The sequence below is a fragment of the Polistes canadensis genome, unplaced genomic scaffold (genome assembly GCF_001313835.1).
Source record: "Polistes canadensis isolate GaletaPanama2010 unplaced genomic scaffold, ASM131383v1 scaffold_31, whole genome shotgun sequence".
NCBI classification, from domain to species: Eukaryota; Metazoa; Arthropoda; class Insecta; order Hymenoptera; family Vespidae; genus Polistes; species Polistes canadensis.
Window position 1 is genome coordinate 927505 of NW_014569578.1, and position 25495 is coordinate 952999.

General features: G+C 29.9%; 1 protein-coding gene across 2 annotated transcripts in view; it reads right to left on the minus strand.

Moving 5' to 3' along the window:
* The window catches only part of LOC106784163 (atrial natriuretic peptide receptor 1-like), a 54979-nt gene that overhangs the window by 26132 nt on the left and 3352 nt on the right, over positions 1-25495 (minus strand). The window contains exons 1-13 of one of the 2 annotated variants that reach the window (XM_014743426.1): positions 21577-22635; positions 15026-15421; positions 12927-13041; positions 10624-10958; positions 9844-9935; positions 9226-9364; positions 7575-7656; positions 4733-4868; positions 4376-4453; positions 3879-3956; positions 3321-3425; positions 2965-3214; positions 1700-1858 (exon numbers count right to left, since the gene is read on the minus strand). In XM_014743426.1, the coding sequence (XP_014598912.1) occupies positions 1700-1858; positions 2965-3214; positions 3321-3425; positions 3879-3956; positions 4376-4453; positions 4733-4868; positions 7575-7656; positions 9226-9364; positions 9844-9935; positions 10624-10958; positions 12927-13041; positions 15026-15421; positions 21577-21982 (2371 nt within the window). In that variant the 5' untranslated portion in view covers positions 21983-22635. Of the gene's footprint in view, positions 1-1699; positions 1859-2964; positions 3215-3320; positions 3426-3878; positions 3957-4375; positions 4454-4732; positions 4869-7574; positions 7657-9225; positions 9365-9843; positions 9936-10623; positions 10959-12926; positions 13042-15025; positions 15422-21576; positions 22636-25495 lie in introns of those variants that run through there. The other variant, XM_014743427.1, reaches the window with a different exon arrangement.

Consider the following 25495-nt stretch of genomic DNA (forward strand, 5'->3'; position numbering starts at 1 on the left):
GAAGTTTTGATTATTTTCAATTATTTTTCACGTTCCCTTACACTTTTATAAAAATAAAACATTTCTACTAATGCTTTTAGAACAATTTTGTAATATTTTGAGCGTGAAAGTAATGCTGCGTAGATCGTAGAAAAATAATAATTTGAAATATCTTCGTTCTAATTGTAAGATAAACTAAAATTATTGACGCATATCTGACGAATTGTTTTCGCAAAAAGAGCCTTTACATTCTAAACGTCAACAGGATGTTGTTTCCAATATCGATCGTAATGAATTTTAATTCGATAAGAATAAAATGCATTAAGAGATGTTTACAAAGAAGGTGGAACTTTATTCTCAACGCAAAATTTATCCGTCCCATCTTTGGTTACGTTATTGCAATATTTTTCAAAGAGAAAGATAAAAGTATTTTAATGAATAAAAATAAAAGTAGAGTTTTTCGCGAAGCTCTTTCTTCTTAAATATAATCTCGAGTTATCAACTTATGCTTTGAATATTATCAATTAGGAATCTCTGCTGTTGTACATTTAATTGTAAAATTCCTTCTAAGGTAACAAGAAATACCGAGCAAATTCGATATCTCGAATTTCTAAGCTAAAGCTAAAGTTAGGATGAAAATGATATAATCCGCGTATCGACGAAACAACATTTCTAGTTGATGCAAAGCTGATCCAATCTAAATGATCCAAAGAAAATTGAATTATCGAAAACGATTTTAGCCAATGATTAAGTATTTCGTGATTAAGCGCTATAAGTTTTTAATGATCTACGGGAAAAATTGAATTGGATAAAATCTATAATATTTTATAAGAAATTTAATTCTCACACAATTAAATTGAATTTGATTTTTTTCATATTCGAAAACTTATCAAATTTCGATTATTGTTTATGAATACATTTTAACAAATACTGGAAATTTTGTTATATAAATTATTGAAATTAATATTATAGGGAATAAAATTGTGTTTCAAATGAGATCAAAATAATTGTTTATCATAATATTATCTGTGAAACCCTAATAACTCTTAAAATTCTTGAAACAACTCTTACATTTCAGTCAAGTTATGAAGAAATTTAAATATATAATTGTAAGATCAAAATAATAAATAATTAATCAAAAGTGACACAATACGGATCTTGTAATTTTGTGATATTTGATTTGCAAAATGAGTTTTGTCCGGTTATTGACGGTAAGGAATTTTAAAATAATATTTATCTCATTTGGGAGATAATATAATTATTTATAATGTTAATTAGAATAATTAATTAAATAATAAGAATAAAATTAAGAACATACTTTTTCTGATATTTATAAAAATGTATAAAATAATGATAATTGCGCTAATTTTTGTGAGAAAACATTTGTAGATAAAAATTTATTAAACACTTTTCGATTAGATACAAACCTATTATCAAATTTCAAAGTAAAGTTTATCATTTTAAGGTCAACCAGTACATGTATAATATGATAGTTACGTGGTTGTAAAGAAGAGAGATAAGAGGATTAATGTTATGGTTAAGGAAACGATACCATTTACGTAAGTTGTTATATACCTACATATAGAAAATTTCAGCAACAAGTTATCTTGGATAGTACGATCATTACGATTACGATTGCGATTGTGCTTGCGTTTGCGATTGTGATTGCGATTACGATTACGATTACGATTACGAGAATGATTTGGAATTGAGAACTCACCCTTAGGCGTTGGATTGCAATTATCTCCCAAATAGAAAGGACCTTTCCGAATGACAATCTCGTGTACGATTATTCCGAAACTGTAAACGTCACCTTTTTGAGTGCCTTCGGGTGGTCGCCTTTCCATTCTCAACAACTCTGGTGCTGTCCACAGTTGTCCTATTAATAGTAACATATTTATCTTTTATTTAAGCCAAATTATGCAGAAACTTTAAAACAATCAAAAAGATAGAAATAGAAATCTCGCAAAAAGTTACCAACTCATAGGAAAAATCTTACATTTACCATTAAACCTATTGACACTTCATGTATTGCTATTCCTAATGTGACTGACCAAAATGATCAGTTCCTAAAAATACATTTATACTTATTATAATTGAACACTAGTTAGTTCGATACTAAATTAAATAACATATGAAAGAATCTTAACAAATTGACCACAAAAATTGCATTTTTTCTTTCATTTTCATTCAAATATTTTGCTCTTTGCTATCCGCGTCGGAAAACTTTAGCCCGTCAGTTTTGCCAAATAGGTCATCAGTTTTTTCTGTGTAATCTTTAGTTTTAAAAACTTTCTATTCATCGAAATGTTTGTTTTCCTTATCATCGAAATCGAACATTTTTCGTATATTTTATTTATTTTGTCCGCTGTATTGTCTGAATTCTTGGATATTCGTTAAAAAATGATACGCTAAATCCGAAATAGAAACTTTACGTCGAAGTAGAATAAGTAACTTCAAATGTCAAAGAAAATACTTTAAAACTTTTATATTGTGATCTTCTCTCGTATAGTTATAAAATTATACTATGACACTAAATTCTACGGTCTGCTTACAGTTTTGTAATGAAAGATAGAGCAAAAAAAACCTTTCAAAAACAGCTCATTCAACTTTCAATTGGTTATGTCTCATTCAGATAGCCTACCATTAAAGGTTGTTACTTTTCTGTATTATAATACTTGGCTTACATATTACATTATACCATTTTTAAAACTAATGATCTATATACAATATCCAAACCATTTATTATTTCTACTATTTTCTATTAAATATCCCATTAAAGCATATTACACAAGAAAAATAAGAAATAAAATATAAATCAATAACACCCGATAAAAGAAAAATATAAAAATTAAATAAGTGAAAATTTGTTAACTAAGTTTATTCAAAGTTAATAGCCTTTTGCGTAACTTGACCAATTTATATTTCTTCCTTTACTTGTTTTTTTTTTTTCTTTATGACACACTGAGAATTGACTTTACTTACGTCTCCAATATGCGTAGCTACTTTTATCAAATTCTTCCTCTTCCATCAAACTGGACCTCCTCAATTCATGTAATCCAAAATCAGCGATTTTCAATACAAATCGAGAATCCACTACGCAATTGCTCGACTTTAAATTTCCGTGACTTTTGACCTCGGAAGCGTGTAAATAAGCCATACCGCGTACTATATCGTGGATAAGAGAGCCCCAAAATACACGATCGAGTTTAATCTGTTCGTTTTCCAGTATGTCCTATGAAACGATAAAAACAGAACTGACAATAACGTTCTATCCAATAAGGGAACCTATTTCTTCTTGGATAAATAAGATTTTCTAAACGATATTACTACAATCTAACCTGAAGAGATCCTTTAGGGCAATATTCCGTCAATAAACAACATTGTGGTGGTTCAACACAAGCACCATAAAAACGTACCAAATGATCATGTTGAAGATCTTTCATCTATGAAAATAAAAGTACGATTTTTTATTTTATAATCTTTAAAAAAAACAGATGAGTACAGAGTGACTCGCAAAAAAATTCGAATGAATAATTAAAAGATTGTTATATATGAACAATTACAAAAAATATAATATTATTTCGTTAAATATATTTTATTATGTAATATATGTAAATTTGACACATAAATTATATATTATATTTATCAATATTAATAAACAATTTAAATCTGAAGCGAGTTCACGGGTTTTGTTGAAAAATATAATTTTATCTAAAAACACGTGCATCAAATTTCACTATATGTTTTAAGGAAGAGGAATTTGATTTTCATTTCAGTTCGATAATGAATCTATTTCGAAGCTAGCATGATGTTAGAGAAAACGCTTAATTATAACGATCAACTTTTAGCCTTGATAATTGTTCTCCGAAACGGCATGCACATAATCGATAACTCACCCGTTTTAACTCCAGCAATAAAGGCCTCGATGGTTCCACTTTGTTCCTCGGTATTAATTTTATGGCAACCTTTGAGTTCTGCAATGAATTTCAAAATACTCCTCTTTGATCTTCTTTTATAAATTGATGATGAAAAGAAAAGAAAGATATGACTTTACGAAGCAATTTTTATACCGACGTTAGATAACTAGATATCGCAAATTTCATCGTCATCTTCTCCATCATATAATTATGTAAATGAATTATTTTCTCTATTTTTTTTTTTTACATCATTTATCATTTTTCTTCTTTTCTTTCTTACAAGCCAAAGTAAAGAAGTAAGGGTTGGGAAATAAATATTGGTAGGAAAAAATTCAAGGCGATAGGATTTAAGAGAAATGAAAGAAGAACTTTAAGATTGGAGTAAAGGAACAGAAAACTAAATATTCCCAACCGAGACATTCTATGAATACTTTGATCTCTAGAAAAGACGTCTTTAAAGGAAACTGAAAACTTACTTTGTAAAATCCTGTCTGAATATAAACGTGTTTGTCCACGCCCTCTGGTAGACTAACATTATCGTCGGAGTATACGGTCTGTAAAAAAAGAAAATAAAAGAAGAAGAAAGAAAGAGGAAAATAAGATGACCGAAAAAGATTAAATCCATCTTCCATTACCTTAGATGTGTGCTAAATCTCGATAAATAGCGAGATTTCATTAGAAAAGTAAAACGATTGAAGTCAAGTAAAAAAGAAAAAGAATTGAAAAGATGTTTAACTACGTTGACGATGTATTATTAATGACTTAAAACTATTTAGATCAAAAATTATGAATACAAGACTTGATATTAGTAGGAATTGGAAAATGATACTTACCAGTTGACTACTGCGTAACTTGTTCGCAACTAAAGAGTACATAGATCCTCTAGTTTTCGCGTGAGGTACCCAAATGATGTCGTCCCAATGTACTTTCCACGTCATGGAAGCGATTTCTGCTTCTAGTTTGAAGTGCCTAAAAAGGGGAAAGGAAAAGAAAGAAAAAGAAAAAGAAAAAGAAAAAGAAACATTATCCGAAATTGCGGATGTTAAACATAGTGTATTGAAAAAAAAACACTTCTAACGAGGGACCGATCTAATGTAAATTTGATTAAATAGAAAACGTAATGCAAGTACTGTACGTATTCGAGAAGAAAAACCCTTAGAAAAAAGGGGATCTAATTGGTTGGAACTAATGGCCCCCAACCTTACCTTTTTCCTAACGTAACTCTATACCACACGTATTTTCTTTATTGGTAGAAAAGATCTCATCTACTAATCCGATGCGTAACAAAAAAAGAAAGAACAGAACACGTCGAAACGAAATAGGGGAGAATGATAAGGTATTGGCGTAAACAAGCCATAGTGAACCTGCGACTTGGCAAGTTACGCACGCCCAGTTACAAATTTATCTTTTTTTTCGGCCACTTGACCAATTCGGGACCGATTGGGCTTATAAATATAATCAAAGATCGTATTAATGTTTAAATCAACCTGATGATATTTTTTTTTTTAGTCATCGATTTTCAACCAGCGCCAATATTGGGCCCGTTAAATATAAAAAACGGACGTATAGGAGCCACGAAAAAAAAGATTGAGTACCCCTGGTGTAGACAATCAAATATTATTTAATCCACGGTTGTGTAACCTTCAAATATATGGTATTACATACTTCAAATACTACAAATAAATAACTAAATAAATGGAAAAATATATAAATAATAAAATACTAGGAAATTAAAAAAACAAGACATTTCTCTATGTTTGATAAGCTTTAAAAATCAATTGTTTTTTGTTACAGACAATTATCATTAAACCACGAATATTTATGCGAACATATTTTTATAAAAAGAAGATACGAAAATGGGAAATAAGTTTGGTTGTTAAACGAATCTAATTACATTCCTCTTTTGCTTATTTTGCATTTTTCATTTGTTTTGCATATTATTTTGTAAATACTTATGCAAAAATATACTTACGTCGTTTACGTGTATCATATGTACTTCCATAATAGTTGTTTTAGTTACTGGATTTTCGAATAACTTTACTAAAATTAAAAATAACATTTTTTTAAAGTCAAAATGACTGATTTCATTCTGTAAAATACACAACAAAAGGTATATAATATCAAGTAATCCTCTAGAAAATGATAACAAATACTGTTCTCGAGTCGATACAATTGTGATTATCAATAAATGTATCGAAATACACACGATCTTATATTAAACATTACCAAAGGTGTAAATAATTGTATTATAGCAATTAGAAACAATAATAAAGGGATTAAAAAAAATAGTAAAAAATAAAAATTGAATATTTTACATATTTGCTAGACGTTTTTTGATTTCAATATATGTTTATATACTATCATATTTAAAGAGCATAAACATCGGCAGTATAGAGTCCGTATTATAAATTTAGAAGTGAATACAACTATGTTATCAAAAACTCTACTTTAATAACTTGAAAAATATCAAAGATGAGAACATCCTTAAAGTTTTCTTCTCTACAACGTACAGTACATAAGTGATAACAAGTTCTTGGTCGATAAGCTTTAGGAAGGAAAAGAACGATAAGTTTTGTAACAAGATTTGTAAGTTGGTTTTCGGTAAATCGAATAAGTCGAATGATTTAAAGGCGCTTGGGAATCACCAATGTCCAGACTTTCCATTTCCTTAACCTTTACGTGTACTTTCTATCTTTAGGGTTATTACTATTTTCTAGTTTTCTTTTATGACAATTATTTGTTAAGCCATTGCTAGAGCAAACTTATTATACGATTCGAAGTAAGTTGATCTCTTGAGTAAAAACAGGCTAAGGACATCTCGTTTGGACTCATGAACCTTCCTAAGCACAAGGGAGTACATTCCCTGTTCTTGGTATTTCAGTACGAGAGAACTTATGGATGGAGAGCTCGCGTTACTGCAAACTAGCTACATAATTACGTTCCAGTGTTCCTCATAAGCACATACCTGGAAACTCTGAACTCTGGACTGAGCTAGAGAAGGAAAGTAGTGTCATGATATCCATAAACAATATTACTACGAATTACCTTTTTTATATTTATATTTTTTCAAGTAATTATTCAGAACAGGAAATTTATTTTCTTAGTATAAATTTTGCTTGTAATTCGGACAGTGATAATCAATTGACGTAACTTTAGAATATATAGTTTAAATACTTTTTCAAATTCTTTTAATATTTTTCACCAATTCTAATATTTTTTCCTTAAATTCAATATAGCTTTTATATTATATTTATTAATAAATAATTTCTTTACCCCAATACGTCCAATCAGTCCTCAGACGGAATACAATAACGTGACTAACGCTGACAAACGTCAACAAGATTTTCACTTCATAATTCCCGCAAAAATGAATTTAAAATGTAGGTGAACTCAGGTTTCATTAACAACGGAAATGAAACGACATTTTTACGTCATTACGTATGTATATATTCATATAAAACATATATTTTTGGTATGCATAGTTGCATGCTTTAAGAGCGATAATTCCACATCATTTTTGTACATATTTTAAATATAGAAAAATGACAAGCCTAATATTATCACTGTTCAAAATTTGTACCAAGAAAACCACAGTAAACAATTAATATCAAAATCTTATTTTAAAGCATAATTTTGACTCCAATCGAAAATATGTTTACGCAAGAATTCACTTACCGATAAATAAAAACCGAAGCCACAACGAGAACCACTACGATCGAACTGAGAACAATCGAGAGAATTGCGTATCCTGGTAGAGCTGCGAAAGAAATCAACAAAATACCAAATAAATGTTACGTCATGTATTTTACGCGACATTAATTATTATATATGTAAAGGATGTCCTAGATAACCTGTTTCTTCTTATACCATGTAATATATTCAAGTTTGCTAAACTTTGGTTAAGTAGCGTCATAAAGTTACAAATTGGTGAAATAGCATTAGGTATAAAGTAACAAGTAAGTTAAACATTGTTATAGGGTAATAAATGTCTTTACGAAATGAAAAAAAGTACTTTGCTTATAAAACTACAAATTTCAACTGTGTTTAACAAATTATTTTTAACTACATTCATAACTACAAAGTATGTTACAATGCACAGAGTCATTTTGTTTAATACGATATGTCTAATTTTTAAATTATTTTTCTTACTGTATAAAATATGTGCTATCAAAATATTGTTTACATATAAATGAGAAATAACGTTAAGATATAAAATTTCATTGTTTTAAATAGAATATGTTTATAAATAATTTTCATTACTCATTTTTGAAATTTAAATTGCATATGCATTGAGTGAATCTGCTATTATCAATAGTTTGCGGTATACTGAATTATGCAATTAATACTTTAGAGGTGTTCGTTGTTACCCATACAACAATACGACTATTAATATTTTACTGTTTGTGGTCAAATCACAAGGTTCAGCATAACTGATCAAACAGCACTTCCTTTTCGATATTCATCTATTTTGATGACACTGAAATGAGGACGACGTACCATCGTGTAAAATCAATAGTAGCGAGCATAAATCTTAATACTTCAATACCTTGCATATCATTGATAACAAATTTATCGCGGCATTTGTATAATGCATATTTTATGCAATAACAGAAATAATTGCAAAAAAAAATAAAAATATTCAATTATTCAAGAAGAGTTTCACTTTAGGAATAAAATGGATATTCCATATTTTTACCACCATCTCTAATAAAAGTAATAAAAAACAAAGAAGAATCCACTTATGATTGAATAAGTACATATATTTAAAAAATAATGATTGACAGTTGAAATATATTTTTAATATTTTTTTTATTCTTTCCAGTGTAGCAATTAATTTGATTTCTCAAAAAATAAATTGCATAAAAATCGTTATCTCTTTTCGTCAAGAAATTTGGCTGTTGCCTGAAAAATAGACCAAAATCATTCAAAATAATGTAAACTATTCCGATGAATATAACAGATGATTACTTTATAAATAAATAATTTATTTGCTTAAAAGTGACCGAATAAATTGCTACACCTAATATATGTGCTATCGTTTCGTTCTTAAAATAAAACAAATTTTTTTGTATACATTAATGTAATTTATTTCTAATAAACCGTAGGTTCATAATGTTTTGATATTATTCATTCGAGATGTAAAATTTGACATACTGTCATACATAGAAGCATGAAAGATATCACACCTGGACTATCTTTCTGTCGAGGAGTGTATTTATATTCCATAAACTTTATTATATATTTTTTTCTATAGAAAATGTCAAGAAAAAAAATAGTTCATGTATTTAACAATAAGTTAAGAAATAAAGTTGATTAAAACACTTACAATTGTCCGGACAGAGCGATCCATCAAATCCACACGATGGGGTATCCGGGGGTGGTTCTGGTCTTCCACCGGACCAATGAATCCGTTTTCCTGTTATATACTCCAGTGTTTTATTCGCACCATAGTAATTTGCAACGATCTATAATGAACGATTGGACAAAAAAAACTATACAATAAAAGAAAAATCTACTCGGCTATCCAGTTTTACTGATTTTTACATTTATAAAATATTCTTCGAAAGAATTCGCTCTTGAAATTTAATTAAAATATATGAAAATGCTTCTCTTTATTTCAGTCACGCTGAACAAATTAAATCTCGTATAAACGCTTGAACTCTCGTATAAACTTGTGAGCAAGACAAATTTTAATCGATGCGTTAGCGTCCGGTTGTATGAAATTTATTTCAATTTCAAATAAAAATGTGTTAACGACACGATAAAAGAATTGTTCAATAAATTATTAAAAAGTATTGGGAAGAATTTTAGTGAATAATGTTTTTTTATTCAAGTACAAAAATCACTGATTTTATTTATTCTTCTAGCATAGAAGTTTGATCATTTATTATGATGAATTAACTTGTTCTTCATTATTAGTAAGGTAATAATATATATATGTTACCTCGAATTTGGACGTTTCTGGATTCATATCTAAAAGAGAATAATCCGCAATTCTGTCGCCGTTATCATCGATATTCACGTCTCCAGTAATTCCTGAAATAATTCTCTGGGTAAAATAATTATTATCAACGTTATGATACATTTGTTTGTTACAATTGTTTAATAAATAGTGTCCCAATTTTCTATATTAAATACTGCTGCTGAATATTTATATTTGAAAATATTATAAAAAGAATACTTTATAATGTAATTTATTTCGACATGAAATAGTAAAATCTTTCAATAAAAAAACGTGCTTTGTGATTTTATTCTTTTATATATAAAATATTAAACACATTTTATGAAATTTATTTTTAATATTATTATTCATTTTGACGTAAAATAGCAAACATCTTCAATTAAAAAATACTAATGTTATTTATTATATGTAGATGTAAGATACTCGAATTCTTCAAATAAAAAAATACTTTATTGTTACTTTAGTAATATTTAGATATAAGATGTCAAATATTTATTCCAGAAATAAAATTCCATATAAATTATAATAATGTCTGTTATTTACCTAAATAAGAAATACTAAACACTTTTAATGCAAAAAAATACTATTTTATTATTGAATAAAATATAAAATATTAAAAATACTAACATTACTTATATATTAAGTAACCCAATCAAATCTTCTAAAACATTTCTCTTGAAATATCTTTTTTCAAGATGATTTATACAATTTTGATTTAAACAAAAATCCAACTTCACCTCTCTCATAAGTTTATAGACTCACCTTTAAAACTTTTTCCCCACATTCTTCTTGTTAAATTACCACCATCAAGATCAACCTCACCCGGCTTTTCCGGTAGACTTTCTTTAAGTGCAAGAGCGTAAAGAAGAACAGCATCGTAAAATGCTGTGACAAACGTGGAAACAGAACTATTACCGAATGTAAAGTTGTATTTGCTTTGTGCCAAGGATTTAACTTCTCGCGAGAAATTTAAATATTCGAGATTATCAGGAGTACGTGCTGTTACTGTCAAGAGTGCTTGATATGCTTTCCTAGCTTTTTCATTCCTCTCATCCGTGTCACCTTCCAATCTCCATGGTTCTATTGAATTATTGTCGCTGAAAATAACAAAACATAAAGTTACTATCAGATGACATTACACGATAGAAGTGAAACAAATTTCTTTAGTTATTTCCGTCTATGCTTATTTTATCGACGAAATTTTCAAAGTATAAAAAGATATGAGGATACATTTCAAATACGCAATTATATAATAGAATACATGAATTGGCTAAGGTAAAAGAGCTCTCAAGCGTGCGAAAAAAAGCTACCTGGCAACGTATTTTCCTTCTCTTTTTGGTTTACCTTCGAGCCACTGTCTAATTGTGTCATTTCCTTTTGAAATAAAATATTATGGCTTGTCCCGGCTTTTCTCTCAATTTCTTAAGAATTTGTATACCAAGGCAAGTTGTAGTTTTACCGCGGAGAATTGTCTACACTGATTTATTTTCCCATCCCTATCTCACTCATTCCTACTATAAAACTATTGCATTTTTTCCCTACTCGCAGCTTTAATAATTAATAAAGTAAATAAAGAATGTATACATAACACGCGAGCTAAATGCTAATTAATATAAAGAATTGAGCGAATGGTAATAAGACCCTGATTAGAATATAAGGAAAGTGTTTATGTAAGCACGACTAAAATATTAACACGTTAACTGCCGCGCGCATTTCACGTGATTTCCTTATGGCACCTACATGAATTTTTTATTATGGGATGGACATTTTGTTGAAATTTTGTTCTATATCTTGATAAAGGGAGTTGTAGAATTGTGTTGGCCACTTTTGTGATTATCAGTTGTTTTAAACTGTCCAAAAATAGCAGTAGATTATAATTTACGGAAATCTATAGTTGATTTGTCTGATGAACCTCCACCAACTCCAAATTCAACCACGTTTTTTCCGATTAAGATTACATTAAATAGGAACACCGTGTACGTTACCGACGGATGGAACATCTACATATACACATTTATTCCCCTGCTTTTAACCATAGAAGAATTATATCCACCTGAAATAATCGACCTAGATTAAGTAACGCATTTTACCTCACATATTTACTTTGACTATCTAGGAGCGTAGTATATCCTAAAGGAATTTATTCATATACACAAAGGGAATCTTGCAAAAAAGAGAGATCACGTGGTGGAATGTAGGTACGTGTTAAAAAGGAATGATGGTTAACGCGCCAACGAGAAGAATTATCGGAGAAAAAACCTTTTCCCCCAATTGTCAAACATAAAAATGTACATTTGTACAAAATTATAAATAATATTCCGAATAGATTACACGTTAAATCATATTTAATAAGTGATACATAAACATAATCTGAATATTTTTATGATCCAGAAATGTATCATTATTTTTATTATATAATATATATAAATTTATGAAATAATTTATATATATTTATAAAGATCAATAAATAGCTTATTATTTTTAACAATAACTAATTGTAAGATGATTACTTTATAAACAACGGAAATATGAAATTATAAAGCTGTTTATAGCGTAGTATCCAAATATTTTTGGAAATCATTATACACTTTTCTTTTCTCGATAAGAAGAATAGTATTATGTTATGGGAATGAGAGAATAGAACGTTTTAACTAATACTAACAGACAACCTATATATAAGAAAACTCTATAAAGTATCGAGAATCGATCGTAAAAAGACACAGGATAGCAAAGGATCATATAATAACAAGCTTGTGTGATTCGAAACGACCATTATCATCCAACGTTCTGAATCTCTAACCTTCTTTTTTAAAAGCTCGTAAAATAACAAATATACCAAGAGTTATAACATACCACGTTACCACGTAATATACTGGTCTGAAAATTAAAAAGCATGGAAAATAGCTTGTTCACGTTATTACTTTGTCCTCGTTGAAAGGAAGTAAAATAGGGAAAAAAATGTAATAATTCAGAGATCCTCAATAACTTCATTTATATTGTGAATACCATAGAGACCAAAAAATGACTTTTCATTATTATCTTTGACAAAGTTTACTTCAACTTACCTAGATGAAAGTTCTATAGAGAAAAATACGTATTCTCCTGAATCAACCATTCCTAGTTCCTCAGCTGCTAGTAGGATTTCTCGGATGGTGGTTGAGTTTGCGCACATGACTACAACTGAAACAAAAGTTGTATTAACGAGCAATTAGCGTCATTAGTATCAAGTAGTGGATAGATTCTATATCAACGAGACAAATATTGTATTTTTCTTTGATTACTTTTTTAAAGATGTTTTTCCTAGTCGATTTTCGAAAGAAAAAGATGACTTAAAAGTATTACAAAATAAGAAAAATCAATATCTCACTATCATACATTAAGATGAATTCTGACGTAATAGTTAGACAAGTCACCGTGCGTGTTATAAACATTTACTCGTACGTAAAGTCGTAAAAACATTTTATGATTGTTGATGTCATATTGGTCCCGATCAGAAACCAACTTTTCAAAACGACGCAGAGTGTTTCGTTTAATGGATACAAATTTACAATTTTCAGTTTTTAAAACGACTAAAATTTCAATTTTGAAATATTAGTAACAATTCTTAATATTACATCAAATTTTTAACGAATATATATATTTAATAATAACATTGAAAAGTAAAGTTTAATATCAAAATCAATATAGTATTTTTCTATATCCATTTATAACTTTTAATGAATATGTCTATTTATTGATAAAATTGAATGATGAAAGTTTAATGGAAAAATCAGCAGATTATTTCATATTCACCTGTAACTTTCAATTTATTGGTAAAATCGGATCATAAAGTTTAACACGAAATTCCATGTTAGTACTTATTATTTAAAAAACGTATACAGTAAAGAATATTTTATTATTGTAAGTTTAGTTTAACTCATCAAAAATGTCTATAATGTTATATAACCTTGAAGTCACGTACTCTATACGAGTATATCTATATGTACTTTAAAGAACTTATTTTACTTTCTCAAGAGAAAAATATTACAATTAGATTAAATCTCAAAAGTTAGTTTGTCAACTATAAGTAATACTCCGTGTAATATAATTATGTTAATATAAATTGTATTATAAATTTTACATTAGGTAAATGTTTTTTTAGATAAAAAGTTAATACTGTATCAACTTTAAAATTTATGAATTATTTTAATAAAATAAAAAACAAACTTTTTAAATTTTAATATTGAATTTATACACAAACTTTGAAATGATTTAAAAAAATAAATCTTCGTAAGAACCTTTATCATTTTTATATATTATGTACTACTTGTAGACATATTAAACTTACATTCGAGAAAAATTAATTTTCTTAAATTTTCTCTAAAATAAACAAAATAATGGAAATTGTTATTCATTAGAAATGTTTATTTACTTTAATTGAATTAAGAATTTTTATATAATTCTGAAAAATACAAACTTTTTCATATTGATAATTAAAAATTTGGTATTGTTTTTAACATGTTCAGGGACTTCATAAAATTGAATACAAATTATAATTATAAAAAAAATTGTAAATCAAACTTTTTAAAGATCAAATCTGTTACTAGAAAATATTTTTGTCCATATATAAACAACACCATCAACGGTCATTAATTATTGAAAAAATATGTATATATACTAAAGGTAAAGTAAGAAAAAAAAAAGAAAACCAGATTAGACAGAAAAAAACTAAAAAATCTAAAAAGAAAAAGTTTCTTTCTTTTTTCTTTTTTCTTTCTTCCCTTTAATTCAATAAAAAATGTAGAAACCCCTAAGATCCCTCTCTCATATCTTGAAACTACACAGATAACTTGAATTGTAGCTTCCCTTTGTAGTCGAAATACCGTTCCCATCGAAAGTAACTCACAAGGTAAAGCGAATTAGTTGTTTAATAATAAAGAAACGTGCATAAAGAACACTTTACGCTCGCATAAACTGCATTCATTTTACGAAAGCTTTGGGAAAATAAATATATAATATATATGAGTAAACCAAGGCGAAATGTAAGTAAAATAATGTTGGAGTAGAGGAAAACGCAATGAGGAAAAAAAAGAAAAAAAGAAAAAAAGAAAAACTGAGTATGTAGGTAAAGAAGAAATGAAAAGAAATGAAAATAACGCCTTCGAGGGATACGAAGAACACTTACTCCTGGCAGATTTTGACACAAAAAGAAGAAGATTCCTGTAGTCCTCGGCATTAGTTTTTTCCTGATTGAAGCTTCTGTGAGCTGGTGTTTGATTCAAAGCAGTAAAGACAGCACCCAATGTGAAATGACACTCGGAGTTACCACGACTGCTTGCCATTGCATGATTATGATACAACAATCCAGCAATTTTCCAACCAAATCGTTGAAGAATGTGTCTTAGTGCTTCGCCGACCAAACGATGGCTGCCCATCATTCTGGTCAAGGTCGGATAATGTTCATCCTTGTGACGAAAGGCCTCGGCCTGAGCACCTGCCGTTAGCACGGGAATCCCCCATACGCCAGCGTATCTTGCAACTGGTGCGATTACATAGTCGCAAACAGGACCCAAAAAGGCATCTGTTTTTATTAAAAACTCACTCATCAAGAATTCGATAATGACGAGATTATAGTTCGTGCCTGTTTCCTTAAAATAATGCTTTCTCTCTCTCTCTCTCTCTTTCTTTCGAAACATTAAAACAAACATTTTCGATTCGAAATTGAAAATAAAATTGAAGTGAATGATACGATAAACAGGTTAGTATATAAGATGACTCACAGAAAAAGGTCATTAATTTAGGGTATGATTTTTTAAGTCATGCTGAATAAAAAATACATAATAAAAGTAATACAAGTATAGAATAGTTTTTTCTTGGTGTACACAAGTGCTGTTTTGACTCAATTTCAATAATCTGCATATACTGAGCTCATAATTTCGCTACATTATTATTTACACACACAAAGTTGTACACCCGTCAGTAAGTAATAAAAGATTTATCAATTTGAGGTATGATTTCTGAAGTCATATTTAATAAAAAAATATTGAATAATTTGTATTTATTATACAGATACAAAATTAATCTTGTCAATGAAAAATTTATGACCAGAATACCAATTTGACTAGTGTTGTATGAACATAATGTCCATTTTCTAACAAGGATTTCTAACAAATTCATTTATTTACTACGACTAAATCCACAAATCTTATCCCCTTAAACTGTTATCTCTAAGATTTAATGAAGAATCTGATTTACAAAAGAAATGTTGAAACGAGAAAAACATTAATCAAACGTATTTTGGACGGCGGACGCTGCATATGGAACAGTCATAATGAACTTTTGAACTTTTGAACTCTATATGTACAATTCATACATCAGTACAATAATCCCTTCAAGTAAAAAGTAATGCCAACTATCATTCACTTAGATATCATCGACTTAGATGTCAAGAACACAAAAAGTATCGAAATGTAAAAACGTGAACTGGATTTTAGAGGCTTCCTGTCTTAGAATGTAAGTTATGGTGGTTAAATCTTACATTATCTATTTTCTTCGAACTCCAGCAACTATTATACTGTAACCGTTCAAAACTAGACCCTTATTCCTATGAACCTATTAACTGTCTTAAAACATGAATTATTGTAATGAAATTTTACATTACATATTTAAGTGAACCCAACAACTATTACACTACAACAATTCAAAAACGAAACTATCTTATTTGTATTCAAATGAATATTTTTCTTCAAAATAGTATAATAAATCACATTCCAAAGTACTCCCAGTATAATATTCAGGTAGATAAAAGCAATATGCAAAAAGTCTTCGGAAGATAGGGAAATCATATAATAAATCGTAAAAGAAAGTTAAGCATGCCAACGCGAAGGAAAACTTCTTAATTAAGTATCTTCGTATTTCTTTTCTTGTTACTTTTTCTTCCTAATTAACATGAAGCTCTTTGTATCGCGTTTCGCTGCCAACGTTGAAAATGTTATGCAGGCAGTTTACAATATTTCATATAAGGTGTAGAAACAGTGCAATAAGGTCTTTGAGATGTATCCAATTAAGTTCGTTTCTATCTTCATCGATCGTTCTATGTGATCCACAACGAAGCTCGTATTGGCTTCAGTGACATCATTGCGGCTAGGTATTTCGGCACAAAGTGGTTTACGCTCGATTAATGTACGCCAAGCTATTTGGCCTCGACGATACAAGAACAAATAGGCAACCCCTCTTATGACCAATCCCATTTTGTTCAGATCGAACAGCCCTACTTGCTAACTTCTTACCTATCTTTCATTACATATAATCAAGATTTATAAAGTACCTTTATCAAGAAAACTTTTCTCTTAAAACTAAATTTATTATACTATGACTGGTCAAATAATTGATTTTAGATCTTAGATTAAAATTTTGTATTCAGTATTATTGCATATATATATATATATATAAACATTATTTTGTGTTAAAATTTAAGAATTTTGTTACTCATTATTTGGACTTGTAAATATCTAATTGATTATCATTCAATTGTAAGATATATAAATTTTATTTGAAAAATCGGTTACGGTAATAAATAAATAAATTGATTTAATATTTAAAGCCGATAAAGTTTCGTTTGAATAACCGTAAATACTTTATCAAAATATGAAATTTTCCAATTCGATAAATTTTAAACGTATCACGACTGATCAATTGACCCCTTTTTGAATTATCGAAATAAACATTTTTCATTGAATGTTATTACTTTTCTTCCATTTGTTTAACGGTGATCATAATTATAAATATTGTTTTCTTATTATCTAAAAATTGTTTCATACATTATTTAGATCAATAAGTATCAAATTGTCTATTATTTACACTCAACTATAAATAATATAATTTTTATTTGCAAAACTGATTACGATATAACTAACATAAGTAAAGTTAAAAGCCAGTAAACTGTGGCTAAAGTAGACAATAAAGTTGTACACCTGTAACTGTGATATACACCGCAATAAAAAGTCATGAAATTGAATGTAAATACTTTAAATGAATACAAACAAATATTATAGATACGGTAGGTTTTAGGTTTAGGATAAACACAATATCTTCCATTAATATTGTAAAACTGCCTATATTTATTCTATTATTTCCACGAAACCTCATCATATTGTATTTACTTTACAATCCATTTTTATCTTTCCACATCCCTCTCACTTGTTCTTTCCTTTTTATCTTGTGCTCTCTGTCTGTTTTTTTTTTCGGGACAAGAACAATAAAATATCGCACAATGTCGTAGAGGGAACATATACCATGAAATATCGCATGTCTAAAGCTTCTCATACGTGTATAGCATGTAATATACACTAACCAAGCCTTTTTTGCGAAAAACAACCTTTTGGTCGGGACAAGGATAATACATTTTTCTCACGTATACCTTCTTCCAACAGTACAATCTCATTATAACTTGTTTTAAGCTTATATCATCTTTCTTCGTTCAAAAATTACATGTGTTGTTTAAAGAAATATGAGAAATCAAATGAACAAATCTTTTATTTTTGATCAGTTTTATTGAAGGCAAAAACATTGCATTTAAAATAACTCGGAAAAATATTCTAGCACTGTGGTATGATCAATATTATGATTTCATAACTTGATTGTCTATTCAGTAATTATCCTAGTTATTGTTTTTGGCAAAATTTGGCTAAAATTCAAAATGTGCCTTTAAGAAAATTGTAAGCGCATATATTTTACCGTCAAACCTACCCTAATGGATAAAACAATTTAAACGTACGATCTTTTCAACATAAAGCTTCGCCTAATAGAATTGACAACCTGATTGAAAGAACATTTTTTTAACATTATAAACATATATGAAATGAATTATGTTGGTTGAAAGTGAAAATTCCTACAAGATTCCTCATATTAATAAGATAAAATTCGTTGAGGGTCGGAATAAGTCCTAGGAAAAATCTGCTTTCCTTTCGATCAAAATTACTTTCTATTTAAAATTCTTTTTACTAGAACCAAAGTGATTGCTTTATAAACAACCGAAATATAAAGTGAAAAAGTTAATCATACTATAGCGTTGTAATATTTTGTTCAGTTACTGTACATATCGTCGATGAATTTTTTGTCTCCATCAACTCTGACAAGAAAAATATACATGCACATAGACATAGACAAAAATCATATTATCTTACGGATACGATATTGACAGTCATATAATTTGAAAAGTCTTCTTTTTTGTGGTTTCCTTTTTTTATTTCCCGGACAAATCGGGAGATCGTACATTTTAATTTCGTAATCTCGATTCATCAATATGCCCACGCTGATTAGTCAGTTCGTTTGTAGTTTGCTACTTTCTCTTTTCTCTTTTTTTTTAGATACCGTACTGTCAATTTATACCAGCAAATCGAACGCAATCGTTATTCAATCCGCGAGCCCTTCGGACTAGCTATCTACAAATTCGATTCTATATATAGAATACCCTATATATATAGGATGTCTCCAAAATCATGGATCAACCTGAAAGAGGTGACAAAGAAGATTATTTCAAACAATAGAAATCCATAGTTATAGTTAATTGATTCATCATCGTTTCTATAATACCATACAGTGACCATCAAATTTGCCAAACATTAACTATGGACTCCTTTTATAGAGTTACTTTAATACTAAAATTACTGAATGTCCTTTTAAACGTATTTATATCGTAACCATTCAAATGGCAGATCTTTATCAACAATTAAATTTTGTATAATAGAATATAAATAATAGTCAATTTTAGTATTGGATTAAAAAATAAGTAGGACAATTAGTTGATTTCTTATTATAGGATTAATTTAACACTAAATCTATGAAAAATTCGTTTTTTAAGAAGAATCAAAGAAAACTCATTTGCATTACCAATTTCGTATTGAAGCAGCAAGAAGACATTCGAGAAGAATTTGTAGAAAAAAAACAGCTGCATGTTTGTGTAAATAAAGTAAATCGTCCTATTGTTAATAAAATTTTCCATTAGTATCGAAACGATAAGTACATTTCCCAAGTGAAAAAATATGAAATGTTTGAAATCGTGAAATAAATCGAAGAACGGAGATAATTTTTCGTGAAAGTTTGAAGACAACGAGGAGAGATAAACGAGGAGAGATAAACGAGGAGAGATAAACGAGGAGAGATAAACGAGGAGGCACCCTCGAACTAGAAGACGAATGTAAAGGGGTGAGAGTTCAATTGACTCCGGTATGGATGCGGAGGAACAGGGGAAAGCGAAAGAAAATGAAAAGGAGAAAGGGAAGAGTACTGGGAGGTTTACTTCGTCGTCATATACCAAAGGGGGCATTTCGAGAGATCGAAATAATTAAGCGTAATTAAGAGAAGGAATTTGTGTGCCGATAATAAGAAAGAAAATAGTAGTCGTCTTTGCGAATTAGATAACCAAGCAAATATATAGTGAATAGCCAAGCGCAACTGGTCAACCCAAGTTATCCAGACTCTCTCATGTCAGAGTAAACTCGGCTTTGGTTGATTGACCGGACAACCGTCTTGCAGAGCTCCGTACTCTTTGACCGATTCCTCTTCTTTCTTATTGTTCCTTACGAGTTTACTTACACTCGAAAGAGACAGCCTGCAGCTGCGAGCCCACCGATGAAATGGACTTATAATGACGTCAATTCTTTATAAAAATAGGGCCGAGTTTGCTACGCGTAGCACGGCTTTAAACGCGGAACGAGGACCAATTAAAACGCAACGGACTCTCCTTCGTCTGCCTTTCTATCATATTCTTCATCTCCATTTTTTTACATTTATTTTCTCTCTCTTCCTTTTCTTTTCTTTTTTTCTTTACTCTTCCCCTCTATTTATTTGTCTTTATCTTACTCCTTCTAATGGCACTTCTTAGGAAGAAATAAAGTAAAAAGGCACATCAGTCGGTACGAATTAATTGACATCGGGCTCCGAAAGCACGGTATACTCAGCCCATCCATATATTCCATCCATATATTCCATACTGCAACACGATCAGCTTGGTAGTATATCTAACGATCTCTCTTGGGGTTACTGCACCGAATCAATGGGTAAACGAGATCACCGACAATAAACGTTATTTTCATCGCGATATACACCCGATTAAAACGGGACAACCTATGAATACGTCCTATGAATATGTCCTATATGCATACCTATATTATACATACATACGTACATACACGAAATCGTATATATATACCTCAACTACCTACGCGTTCGTCCTGATAACCACGTGAAATTGCACTACTTTCAAAGGGAAATATCGAAGATACGCCAAGTACCACAGTTTTTTTCATTAAACTTCTTTTCCATGCGCGTCCGTCCAAAAGCACTTTTTAACATTTTGTATACGCGACGAATGGTATTATACCGTACGGACTAAAATACGACAAAATAATGTTTTTTTTATGAAATGATTCCATACATTTGTTCTTGATGTATCTATGCTGAAAAAACTTGTAGCGACGGGTGACGAGCATAGTCAATGACTAGTGGAAAATTTGAGGAAGAAAATAAGATTAGAATAATGAGAGAGAAAGAGAGTGAGAGAGTGAGTTTTGACGCAGCACAAGGAACTCCTTTACAATCTAATGATAATTTATTAGAAGGAGTTACGGCTTGATAAAATGAAAAGGCGCGATAAAGAGGAAAAAATAAATATTAAATGAAATGAAGAAAAGACGAAGATAAAGGGATAAGAAGAAAGTAGAGGATCCGAACGACCTGCCGTCTGATTGATGTAAAACTCGAAGGCAGCCAATGGTCCGTAAGTGCTGGAGCAACGCGAATCTCGGTGGTCGACCTTTATGTTCCATCCTGGTAGGGGCCCTTTTGCCGAGCTAACAGCTTTCACAGCCAAAAGTACAGCGGGTAAAACCCTAGGCAAACTTTGTTCGTGATGCGGATCACCAGGAGCTATCACGGCGAGCTTCACTTCACCCTTCGATTGTTTTCGAACACCGAAACACTCCTTCGAGTTTTGCACTATTGTTCTTTCATTTACAGGAAGAGCAGAAGAAGCATCACCGAACGTGCCAAGGGCAGTTAAAATAAATGTAGTATGAAGAAATATAAAAAGAAAAGGATCAAGGCTGCCAATGAATTTTCGTGTAAACGAATTCACTGCCATATCTGCTGGATCAACAAAGATTTCTCTTCTTTCATTTATTTGCTTTTATTACTTTTTTCCTTGCAGATATTTATCTTATTTTCTTACAATAACCCCACCGAGTTAGATCGAGCGATCGCGTGTATTCTCCTCCCGTCGAACAATCCCACTTTCCCTTCTCCCCTTTGTCGTAACCGAATATTCGTGGCATCATTCACAAATAGAAAACGATTTGAACAGTTGTCTAGATGGATCATCATTCTTCTTCTCAATTCTTCTTCTCAATTCTTCTTCTCAATTCTAATCTTCCTCCTTCCGTTTCCTATGTATTCTCGATGCCCACCCACGCATGATACGTGGGATAGAATTCACTCCTCGTCGTCACGTGCTTCGCAGCTGACGAGGAGGACGCATCTCAACCATAGACATCACCAAACACTACCAAGATCATTTTCAATCTATTTATCCCTTATTAACACAAATTTCCCATACTCACTGTTTTCTCAAACTATTTTGACGAAGAATAAACAATTTTGAAAAAGAATAAATAAATTCAATTGAAACAAATTCGTATTTACTTGTGTCATGTATTTTAATAACGATTATATTGGAAATAGATTTTCTATTATATTTTCATCGTATGGTCATTAATGAGATTTGATTGTTGAAAGAAATGTATTATAATTGGAAGATAAAATAAAGTCGTAAGCATCCTTAGATATCAATGATATTAGATGCGCTCGGAACGCGCGCGCATTACTAACTGAGAGCTGACGAGGGCGAAAGATACCACGGGGATCTGAATTGCCCCTCGAAGTCGACGAGATCGTTCCACCACCACCATCCTATCCACCTACAACCATTACCAACACCAATATCGAACATCAACATACCAAATACTACTGCAATCTATAGCAATCGCATTTCCTCAGACGGCAGATTTTAATGCACGTTCTACATACACAAATACCTGGATAACAATGTATTATTCGCTTACGCACACTTATAAACATTACAGTTCCTCGTATGTAAGTTTGGCGCATGCGTCTGATATTGTCCACCCTTCCATTGAAGGTGGAAAACCCCTCCTGTTAAATCTCACCGTATTTTCGACGCACCATTTTTCTATACTTCGTTCAATCCCAACCTGTCAAAGATCTCGTATTTATACTTCGATACCGAACGACCATTCATTTTTTATTTCTCTATGAAATTGTTCTTTAACAATTGTTACTTTACTTTATATCTATTTTATAATGAAACTAATACATTTGATATTTTTTCAAATAAAATTTCATGAAAGTTTATCTACAGTAATTGATACTTTTTTCATTGTTTATTTATTTATGAAACGTTAGTTATGAAATGTTATTCCACTTTATATCTATTTAATGTATATAAGTATATTCAATTTTTCTTTATATGAGAAATCTTGGAAAAATGTATCTGCAACAATTAATACGGGAATCGATCTGACAACTGGGCCTAAATACACAAATATGTCATATAATTCAATGTAGATACTAGTGTAATAATTTGGTACTAGCTTAAATCATTTTTCCGGTAATTATAATAGTAGATTAAAATAAAACATTGAACGGAAAGTAAATTATATAATTTATGTTATAATATCAATATTTTGAGTAGAAAATAATAAGAAATATCGTCAGTTCTTTTATTTAATTTACTGCTCATAATTATTAATATAATTAATAAAATAATGTTTAGTCAAAATGATGTCAAATCTATAACATTAAGTGGAATAACTTAAAGCTAGGAGTGGTGGACCCATGATGTTTCGTGAATAGAGTATGCAAGCTGTCCTTTCTTAACATAAAAAAAAATGACACGTGAGGAATCCTCTTAAAATTGTAATTCTGAAAATTTAATTTAATACCTAACGTACAACGAGAATAATCAAATGGCCGGCTCTAAATTGAAAATAACAAAATCTGCGTTCAATGTTATTATTTTTCTAATAAAATATGAAAATAACATATGCAACATAAGCTTTGAAAATGTACGCAGAAAAATTTCATAGAATATTGTTCAGATATTTTTAAGCAGATATTTCCCAACTCAAAAAACAACATGTAAGGAATTTTCATAAGCGTTTATTCATTGAAATTTGATTCTATAAGCTTCAAAACGACATATTTGATATCCGTTAAAAGGATCTACGCAGACAAATTTCTTAGAATTGTTTTTCACATATTTTCTAGTTGATTTTTCCTAACACGCAAAAAGTGCATGTAAAGAATCCTCTTAAACGTATACTCTCTGAGATTTTATTAAATTCAGTTTCAAAGTGACTAATATACGAGATCAGCTTGGGGAACCTATAAGCAAAGTTGCTTATGTCGTAGGTTAAGCTTCGAACTATCCTTGTAAACTTTGGCTTGCTTAATGAGCGTAGTTTATATGACTACCGATTGGACTAATGAAAATTAACTCTACATTCTAAATTCAATTAAATCGATTTTAAAAACATTCACACGTTTTCTAATTTTCATTGTCATTTAACCGTAATTCTAACATTTTTCGAATTCAAAATAATTAATAAATGGATTAGGCCCAAAACTTCAAACAAATAATTCATTTTCAAAATCATCAACGCAAATGAACACAAAATATTCATCTCATTAATATAAACGATTAGCTTTATTTCCTGAAAATGACAGTAATAAAGAAAACACAATGAACACATTTTATGAAATTTTCCAAAATTATTATATTGATTAAAAAATAAGGGAAATTTATATAAGATGATAGAATACAATTTTAGTAGATTAGATTGAAAATACATCATTGCATTTATCGATGAGCACATAGAGAAAAATAGCAGAATTAGAGAAAAAATATTTGCTTGATCAATTGTGTGAAAATAATAGATTTCGGTAGTCGATAAACTTTATCCCAGAATGACCGATCATCGTTTTGGTCAAAAGCACACGTATTATCGACTATCGATAAAAAGAATACCTGATCGATAAGATAATAAGAATTGTGAAAAGAAAACGTTTCGTTCTCTAGAAACATTAAATAAAGCAAGCACGTCAATAATGATAGGGTACAGCATGTTATTCGAGTTCATTAAGGACACGTTTAAATATAGATTTTTTGACGTATTAAAACACGCCGTATCAAGATGATTGATATCGAAGGGTATCAATAATAGAGATGTTCAACCACTACGCGAGATAACGATGCCCGATAAAGTAAGCGAACCGATAATACAAACTTATGTTAGTCTAACTGAAATAGAAAATTTGATAAGAGTTTAAACATATTGTTAGTAACCGTTAAATACTTGTGTTATTTTAATCTTTTTTATAAAGCTCTTTGGTAAAGCATTACTTGCTTCTAACGACAACTTACCAGCTTGGAAATCTTTCTTGAGTTGATATAAAAGACGGGAAAAAGAAAACAAATGCGCATCATTTTCTATTTGTTTCGATAGTACTTTCCCTCTTATCACGAATTACATGAAAAAAAGATCCTGCTTTTAATCCACTCGAAATGATTAATGTATAT